The sequence below is a fragment of the Zingiber officinale genome, chromosome 6A (genome assembly GCF_018446385.1).
Source record: "Zingiber officinale cultivar Zhangliang chromosome 6A, Zo_v1.1, whole genome shotgun sequence".
Lineage (NCBI taxonomy): Eukaryota > Viridiplantae > Streptophyta > Magnoliopsida > Zingiberales > Zingiberaceae > Zingiber > Zingiber officinale.
Genome location: NC_055997.1, coordinates 57,969,273 through 57,979,145, shown reverse-complemented (window position 1 = coordinate 57,979,145; position 9,873 = coordinate 57,969,273). Strand labels below are relative to the sequence as shown.

At 41.7% G+C, this 9,873-nt stretch overlaps 1 protein-coding gene and 1 non-coding gene across 2 annotated transcripts; one reads left to right on the top strand and one right to left on the bottom strand.

Annotated features, from left to right (window-relative positions):
- Positions 1–1,317: 1,317 nt before the first annotated feature.
- On the bottom strand, positions 1,318–2,451 carry LOC121994829. The gene is made up of 2 exons (XM_042548739.1): positions 2,134–2,451; positions 1,318–1,917 (listed from the first exon to the last, which is right to left on the bottom strand). The coding sequence occupies exons 1-2, from the start codon at positions 2,449–2,451 to the stop codon at positions 1,318–1,320; spliced, it is 918 nt and encodes a 305-aa protein (XP_042404673.1).
- A 588-nt stretch (positions 2,452–3,039) lies between these two features.
- LOC121998962 lies at positions 3,040–3,145 on the top strand. Its single transcript, XR_006116741.1, has one exon. It is a non-coding gene; the product is annotated as a small nucleolar RNA R71 (small nucleolar RNA).
- Positions 3,146–9,873: the final 6,728 nt, after the last annotated feature.

The following is a 9,873-nucleotide window of genomic DNA, read 5'->3' as shown; positions in this document are numbered from 1 at the left end:
ACGAGCTACCGAGCCCTCTCTGACTTCCACGTCCGGTCCAGAGAACGAGCTCCCGAGCCCTCTCTGACCTAGTCCGGAGAACGAGCTACCGAGCCCTCTCCGACTTCGTCCGGTCCAGAGAACGAGCTCCCGAGCCCTCTCTGACCTAGTCCGGAGAACGAGCTGCCGAGCCCTCTCCGACTTCGCGTGCCAAGTATTCGTACTTGGACTTTTCCTCTCCTCATGGTCAACCTTGATCATCAATCAGTCTGAGTTTAATTAATATCTGATACAAACTTAAATCAGTGTCAACATCAAAACAACAGCCAGGTCAGACTGTATCAACACTACCCTCTTCCCTTTGCCTTTTGATGATGAAACTTTCCCTTTGCTTTTGTCACCTCCCAGTGCATCTCCTTCTCCAGATCCACCACTTCCTCGACGAAGTCTCTTCAAGATCTGTGACATGGTGAGCTTAGCATTCTGTGGAGATAAGTCCTTGAGGATAGGAGCAGAGGAGAGGAGGAGTAGGGGATTAGCTTCTTTTTCCAAAGTTTTGGCTTGGGAATGTGTTAGATCTAGATGTAGATCTAAGGAAAAGTGGACTCTAGAGGGAGAAATTAGGGTTAGATGTGGTGTATTGGGGAGGTGAAGGTTTTTGGGATAGAGGAAGGTAGAGGCTAGGGTTTCTTGGAGGAGGTAGGCGGCGCCGCACGGGGTGGGGCACGACCGTGTCTTATAGACACAACCGGGTTAGACCAGATTGCACGACCGTGCCGAATGGCACGACCTCTTCTTTCCTCCCCTCAGCCCGGCTCGCACGACCGTGCCGAATGGCATGGCCCAGGTCTTCCTCCTCTCTGGATTCTCCTGCACGGTCGTGCCAAATGGCACGGCCACTTTCCTTCTCTTCTCTGCACCAGCCACACGGTCGTGCAAGGGTGCACGGTCGATGGCTTCTGCTTCTCTGCAAGCTCTGCACGACCATGCAGGGCCGCACGACCACCTCCTTTAAGCGCAAGATGACTCGTCCTCTTGTTGTTTTGGCTCCTCTGATGCCTCCACGCCCATGAAACACTCATGGCCAGCTCGTGGAGATTATGCATATCCTGAAAATGAACATGAATTAAGTAATGCTACTCGACTGAATCTACTTAAAGAAATAAAAGGAAATAAAATTGATGACGAGACAATAAATCAAAATGAAAAGAAAACCCTTGGGTTGCCTCCCAAGAAGCGCTTGTTTTAGGTCTATAGCTCGACCTCATTTCAGTCAGTATGGAATGAACCCGTTGGAGGGCGGCTCTCCTTCTAGGGTTGATGCTCCAGCCTGCGTCTTCAGTTTCGCTCGTGCAGGATAGATGTATTTCTCACTGCTTGCTGGAGGGGATCTCTCATAGGAACTGTACTCCCCTTCTTTGTATGTGCTAATTTTGTGAGAATTTCCCTGGGAAGGGGGTTGCATATGGAAGAATTGGACAAATCAAATTCAATCTTTCCCTTACCGATCTCCAAGGACAACTTATGGCTTTTTACATCGATGATGACCCCAGCCGTGGCAATGAATGGTCTTCCAAGGATGATCGGTATCTTGGGATCTTCCTCCATGTCCAAGATAATGAAGTCTGTAGGAACTATGCATCCACCTACTTCAACTGGTACATCCTCCACTATTCCCATCGGGTACCTGCATGAATGGTCAGCTAGTTGCAGTGCCATTGTAGTCAATTCAATGTTCTGGAAACCTAGCTTCTTGCATAGAGAGTACAAGAGCAGGCTGACACTGGCTCCCAAGTCACAGAAAGCTCTTGGTATAAGTTCAGAATCAATTTTACATGGTATGGGGAAACTTCCTGAGTCCTGAAGCTTGGGTGGAGGATTCACCATAAGGAGGGCGCTGCAATTCTCTATCAGTGCTACAGTCTCGTAGTCGCCCTTCTACCTTCTATTGGATAAGATTTCCTTTAAAAATTTTGTGAACTTCGGCATCTGGTGTAGCGTATCTAACAATGGTACTTCAACGCAAATCTCTTTGACTTTTTTCAGAAACCGGTGGAACTCTTCATCCCTTTAGGATGCTATAAGCTTCTAAGGAAAAGGAATTGTGTGATTTTGTGGGGTAGTCTGCAGAGCTTCTTCAGTTTTTTTAGTAACCACTTCTCCATCCCTGTTTTGCGTCTGATTGGGCATTAGGGGAGTGAGTTCTTTTTCTGAGTTAAGCCCCATCTGAGTCATGATTTGGGGGTTTCCCACAGTACGTCCGCTCCACAGCTCAATGCGATTGTAGTGTTCTACCAGATTTAAATATGGTTTCCCTGGGAATGTACCCTGTGCTCTCGAGACGGACTGAGCTATCTGGGCTATCTGGCTGTCTTGCATCTTCTGGTGTTTTTCCAAGTTCTCCAGCCTCTGAGTCAGTTGTTTGATCTCGCTCCTCATCTCCTTTTGCTCCGAGAGAGCTTCCTCAAGCATCTTTTCAATCCTAGACAACTGTGTAGGTTGCTGCTGTTGATGAGTCTGTTGTCCAAGTTGGTAGGTCTGGTGTGCTGGCCCCTGGTCCTAATTATTCGGGTATGAAAAGTTGGGGTGGTTTCTCCATCCAGGGTTGTATGTGTTGGAGTATGGATTGTTTTGCCTCTAATTGTAGCCTGTTATTGCATCGCATTGCTCAAGCTAGTTTATCTGTGCCTACATTGGCCCAAGGGGCAAGTGTCTTGAGCGTGGTCCACACTTCTGTAGATGTCGCAAGCACAAACTATTGCATTAGTTGTGTTGCTACCCATGGCTTCAAATTTCTTAGTCAGGGCGTCCAGCTTCGCAGACATGAGTGTAAATGCATCCACCTCGAATTTCCCTGACGCCTTCATCTGATTTTCTGAGAAAGCACCGCTAGACCTTTTAGATGCCCACTGATGGTGGTTTAGTGCCACATTCTCTATTATCTCTTCAGCTTCATCAAGGCTTTTGTTCATCAGTGCTCCTCCTGTCGCAGAATCCAATGATACCTTCATGTGATAATTTATTCCATTGTAGAAGGTGTGTAGAACCAGTCACTTCTCAAGGCCATGATGGGGGCACTATCTCTGCATGCTCTTGAACCGGTCCCAGACTTCAAATAAGGATTCTGAGTCTATCTGCTTGAAGCTGGCAATCAGGTTCCTCATGTGGGCAGTCTTGCTTGGGGGATAGAACTTGTCTAAGAATTTCTGCTCACATTCCTCCCAAGATGATATGCTATCTGCTGGTAGAGAATTCAGCCACTGTTTGGCCTTGTCTTTCAAAGAAAATCCGAAAAGAAGCAGTCTCAGCGATTCTGGAGGAACCTCATTCACCTTCATCGTGCCACAGATTTCATAAAACAGCTCTAGATGATGATTCGGGTCTTCGTGTGGTCCCCCTCCGAATTGATTTCGCTAGACCATGTGGATTACTGCGGGCTTGATCATAAAGTTGTCAGCGTCGATGGGTGGTCGGGTGATATTGGATCGGATCCCTCGTGCACATGGTGTCGCATAATCTTTCAGCAGTTTATCGACCATTCCTGAGGATTCTTTTGTTGCTTGGAAAGCTTTCTGTAAATTTCTTCTCCTCAGAAAAGTCCTGTCAATCTCTAGATCAAATGGTAGCAGGTGTCCTGAAAGGTTAGCTCTACGCATGTAGAAGAAAAGAGAACAAGATAAAAAATATGACAGCAAGAAATAAAAAAAAATGAATGCAATAAGGAAGAAGAGTGAAAATATTTTATTATTAGTAGATTTTTTTTATGTGGAGAATAAAGAAAACAAAGCCTAGTCTAATCCTATATGACTTAGCTAGTGTTATGGACGGAGTCCCTGGCAACGACGCCAAAAACTTGTTATGCTTCCGCAAGTGCACGGATTCGTCGTCAGTAATAAAAATATCGATCCCACAAGGACTGCTATAAGCACTAGCAATCGCTCACTTATGATTAGCTAGACTACCAATGGTCTTGATCAGGTTAAGGGAAAAGAATGGTCGAGGGAGAGAATCGAGAGTCGCAAGGTCAAAATATTCACTTGGTGATAAGGAGTTCTAGGAGGTCGGTTTCGTCGTGGTAGTATTGATGTGTCTCGGTTTGTCTTACTCTCGCTGTCCTTATTCTTGCTATTACTGGAAGCTAAGCAGGTATTCTCAAGCACTAGAATAGGGTAATGCCCTAAGAGGTCCTGACACGATTTACCCCTGTCACTAGGGCACCTCGGCAAATCTTGAGGGCATAACCCTAACTGGTAAATTAAGAATAGTGAGTAGAGCTAAGCCTGGTCTCTCACTCCCTTGGGGAGAATTTGCCTTTCTCTCAAGGAGCTATCCTAAATGTTCGTGAACGGGTTACCCCTGTCACTAGGGCTCCTCAGGTATACGATCTAGAGGTAATCCTCTACGAGGCTGACAAGTTCTTCACAATCAAAAGTAAGCAATTAACAATTGAAACAAAGCATGAAAGTTCATCCAACAAGTATAAACACAATACGAGTTTTACATCAATCCGTACCACGACTACTCCCTAATCCTAGAACAAGGGATTTACTCCATAAATGCTAGAGAGATATCTAAAAATATAGTATAGACAAACATATAATTCTCAGCAAGTAAGAGGGAATATGCTTATCGGATGTCGGAGAGTGGCCTTCGGATCCAACTCTTAGCTTCTGGAGTCGATGTGGTGGTGGAAGATCATTGAACGACGGTCCAAAGTGTTGGTTGCTACTCGGAAAACCTAGAGGTTCCACTGTACAAAAATTTTGTACAAAGGTCTGAACCTTTTCCTAGCTACCATGTGTTCTTTTAAATTAAATTTTGGATCGCCTGCGGAACTTAACACGTTTGATCCAAAACTTAATCTATTTGTTCTTTTAGGTTTTGACTTGGATCTCCTGCGGAACTTAACACGTTCGACCCAAGTCTCCTTAAGTTATTAATTCCATTAAATATTAATTTCCATAAAAGATTCCCAGTACTGACATGGCGAGGCACATGACCTTCTTGGATATGGGAGCAACCACCACCGACTAGACAAAACCTTTAATAGAAAGCTAATATTTAATTTCCTAAAATAACTTTAGGTTAACCAAAGAGAACAATCAAATCACAAGGAAAAGAAAGAAAACAAAAGAACACAACATCGAAAAATATATTCAAATACTAGAACGTAAGCCTCTTGTATTTGGTATTATTTCCATAAATAACTAGCATGATGCGGAAATAAAATTACTAGTTATACCTTGTAGAAAAACCTCTTGATCTTCTACCGATTCCTCTTCTAACCTCGGACGTTGTGTGGGCAACGATCTACCGAGATGAGAAACCACCAACCACCTTCTTCTCCTCCAAGCAAGGTTCGGCCACAAAGGAAGAACTTCACCAAAGAAGAAAACCAAAATACTAACCAAGCTCCAAGAGATGCTAGCTTTCTCTCCTTCTTCTTCTTCTTCTCCAAGTAGTATCCGGCCACCACAAGAGCTCCAAGGAAGGGAGAGAGGTTCGGCCACCACAAGAGGAAGAGAAGGAGAGGATGGCCGGCCACACCAAGGAACAAAAGAGGGAGAGAAAATAATAGAGGTTGTATCTCATGAAGGCACCCTCACCCCTTCTTTTATATTCCTTGGCCTAGGCAAATTAGGAAATTTAATTACAATAAAATTTCCTCAATTTCCTTGACATGATTTAATTTAGAAAAATAAAATAAATTTTACAAATCAATCTTCAATGGCCGGCCACATCATTGGAGAACAAATTGGACAAGTTTTAATCAACAATTAAAACTTCCTAATTTGTTTCCGGAAATTTTAAAAAATAAAATTTCTCTTTAAAATCTCTTCATGGTTGATAAAAGGAAATTTCTATAATTTTAATTTTATCAACATGTGAATAATTTTTAAAGAAAAAATAAAACATCTCTCCAATCTACAAATAAGGAAAGAGATCTAATCTTTTTCTTTAATCTTTTATAGATCTTTTACAAGAGAGATATTTTAATTTTAATTCTCTTTAAATTACATCTTCCACATAATAATAAAAATTAAAATTAAAATCCCTTTTTAATTTAATTTGGCCGGCCCCCACTAGCTTGGGTTCAAGCTAGGGCCGGCCACCCAATATACCTAGGCCGGCCTAGCTTGTTCCCAAGCTAGCTTGGCCGCCCTTATTGGTGGGTATAGAAGGTGGGTATAGGTGGGTATAGAACTCTATAAATAAGAGGCTATGATAGGGACCGAGAGGAGGAATTGGTTTTGGTCTCCGATAAAATTAAGCATCCCGTTCGCCTAACACACAACTTAATTTTATCAATAATAATTCATTCCACTAGAGAACTATTATTGAACTACCGCACCAATCCCAAATTACATTTTTGGGCTCCTTCTTATTATGAGTGTGTTAGTCTCCCTGTGTTTAAGATATCGAATGTCCACTAATTAAGTGAGTTACTGACAACTCATTTAATTAATATCTTAGTCCAAGAGTAGTACCACTCAACCTTATTGTCATGTCGGACTAGGTCCACCTACAGGGTTTAACATTACAATCCTTATGAGCTCCTCTTGAGGACATTATCAACCTAGTATCTCTAGGACACAGTTTCTTTCTATAATCAACAACACACACTATAAGTGATACCATTTCCCAACTTATCGGGCTTATTGATTCATCGAACTAAATCTCACCCATTGATAAATTAAAGAAATAAATATCAAATATATGTGCTTGTTATTATATTAGGATTAAGAGCACACACTTCCATAATAACCGAGGTCTTTGTTCCTTTATAAAGTCAATATAAAAGAAACGACCTCAAATGGTCCTACTCAATACACTCTGAGTGTACTAGTGTAATTATATAGTCAAGATAAACTAATACCTAATTACACTACGACCTTCTAATGGTTTGTTCCTTTCCATTTTGGTCGTGAGCTATTGTTTATAATTTATAAGGTACTGATAACATCATCTTCCGTATGTGACACCACATACTATGTTATCTACAATATAAATTAAATGAACAACTACAAACAAATGTAGACAATTAGACCAAATGTGATTCTTTATTCATAATAAATGTTTACAAAGCTTAGGCTTTCAAGATACACTCCAACAATCTCCCACTTATACTAATGACTAAGTCGCCATATCTTCTACCATACATCTGATTCCCATTCCTCCACATGTCGATCGAAAGCTTTGGAAGGGCCTTAGTGAAAGGATCGCCGGGTTATCCGTGATGCAATCTTGGCGATGATAACTTCTCCTCGCTCACAATATCTCGTATCGGTGGTACTTGCGCTCTATATGTTTACTTGCCTTATGAGCTCGTGGTTCCTTCGAGTTTGCAACTCACCACTATTATCACAATAAATTGTGATGATTTTGGGCAAACCAGAATCACATCTAAGTCCATTAGAAAGTTCTGAGCCATACCGCTTCTTTAGCCTCGAGACTACTACATATTCACTTCCATGGTTGAGTCCAAAACGCATTTCGCTTAACACTCCTCCATGAAATGGCTCCACCTCCTAAAGTAAACACATAGCCGATGTAGACTTCATCGTTATCCCTATCGATTGGAAATCAATCTGTAACCCATGTGAGGCGGATCGTCGCTTGGTAAACTAGCATATAATCTCTAGTCCTTCTCGGTACTTTAATATATGCTTTATCGCATCCAATGTCCTTGTCGATGTTACTCGATATCTGCGACCATGCCCACCAAAACAGATATCGTGTCTCGTATATAGCATTGCATACATTAGGCTTCCTACAACATAAGCATAAGGAACTGCTTTCATGTCCTCTATCTCTTTTGATGTCTTTGGAGACATCTCTTTAGATAGAGCTACTCCATGTCTAAAAGGTAAGAAACCTTTCTTGGAATCCTGCATGCTAAAACGAGCAAGGATTGTATCTATATATGAAGCTTGGGATAGACACAACATTCTCTTCTTACGATCCCTTATAACTTTGATCCCAAGAATGTGTGCACATTCTCCTAAATCCTTCATATCAAATTGTTTGGACAACCATACCCTTACGTCTGATAATACCTTGACATTGTTGCCAATTAACAAAATATCATCTACGTATAGTACAAGAAATACCACCACGTTTCCGTTACACTTCTTATATACACAAGACTCATCCGGACTTTGAATAAATCCATATGACTGGATTACTTCATTAAACCGGATGTTCCAAGACCTTGAAGCTTGCTTCAGTCCATAAATGAACCGATTGAGCTTGCACACTAGATGCTCTTTGCCTTTTTCAATGAACCCTTCTGGTTGCTTCATATGGATGTTCTCTTCAAGACTTCCATTAAGGAAAGCTGTCTTGACATCCATTTGCCAAATCTCATAATCCATATGAGCAGCAATGGATAAGAGTATCCGGATAGACTTAAGCATGGCTACCGGTGAAAAGGTCTCCTCATAATCGATTCCCTCTTTTTGAGTGTACCCTTTTGCAACAAGCCTAGCTTTGAAGGTTTCTACCTTCCCGTCTGTCCCTCTTTTTCTTTTGTAGATCCACTTGCATCCAACGGCTTTTTCACCATCAGGTGGTTCTACAAGCTCCCAAACCTTATTAGAGTACATGGACTCTATTTCAGAATTCATTGCCTTTTGCCAAGATGCTGCATCTATATCTTGGAGTGCTTCGTCGTATGTTCGTGGATCAGGTTCATGTTTACCTAGGATCAAGTCCGAAGACTCTCCCAAAAACATGAATCTTTCAGGCTGCCTTACAACCCTCACACTACGACGAGGCACTGTCTGTGGTTGTGTATCATGTGTGACACGTGTTGCAGTCTCTTGTGGTACTTCATCTTATACTGTTGGTACTGAAGTAGACATGTCCTCTCTAAGTTCTTCTAAAACAACTTTACTACTGGGCTTGTGATCCATTATATAGTCTTCTTCTAAAAACTGGGCATTGGTGCTAACAATGACCTTCTGGTCTTTAGGACTATAAAATAAACCACCTTTCGTTCCTTTGGGATATCCTACAAACACGCGAACTTCTGTACGAGATTCTAACTTATCAGCATCTGGTTTCAGCACATGTGCTGGACTACCCCAAATCCGAATATGTCTTAGACTGGGTTTTCGCCCATTCCACAATTCTATGGGAGTAGAAGAAACTGATTTAGAAGGTACTAAGTTCAGAACGTATACTGCTGTTTCCAGAGCATATCCCCAAAACGAATTTGGTAATTCTGAATAACTCATCATCGATCTAACCATCTCCATAAGAGTCCTATTCCTTCGTTCTGCTACACCATTCTGTTGGGGTGTTCCAGGTGCAGACAATTGGGATTGAATCCTAGCCTCTGATAAGTAATTCCTAAACTCTCCTAAGAGGTATTCACCACCACGATCAGATCGTAGTGTCTTGATACTTTTACCTAATCGTTTCTCCACATCAGCCTTGTATTCTTTGAACTTGTCAAAGCACTCGGACTTGCGGCGCATTAGGTAAATGTATCCATATCTTGAATAATTGTCTATGAAAGAGACAAAATATTCAAAACCTCCTCTTGCCTGGACAGACATAGGACCACACAAATCAGAGTGAACCAACTCTAACACTTCTTTGGCTCTATACCCCTTGGCCTTGAACGACCTCTTGGTCATTTTACCTTCTAAGCAAGATTCACAAGTTGGAAAATTTTTCAACTCTAATGAACTCAAAAGTCCATTGGCTATAAGCCTCTGAATCCTACTTAAATTAATATGACCAAGTCTTAGATGCCAAAGATATGCTTGGTTCATTTCTGAAGGTTCTTTTCTCTTATTAGAATTAGAAGATGAGTTATAAATTTCCATGTTTTGCTTTGTGGAAGAAATTGGATTTAAAATATACAAATTGTCAACTAATGCACCA

What these genes read in the sequence shown, in the direction of transcription:
- LOC121994829 (XM_042548739.1), bottom strand. Translation starts at nt 2,451, where the DNA reads ATGCTTGAGGAAGCTCTCTCGGAGCAAAAGGAGATGAGGAGCGAGATC. An exon ending in AAAACAGGGATGGAGAAGTG is followed by an intron (nt 1,918 to 2,133) that starts GTTACTAAAAAA and finishes AATAGAAGGTAG; the next exon opens with AAGGGCGACTACGAGACTGT.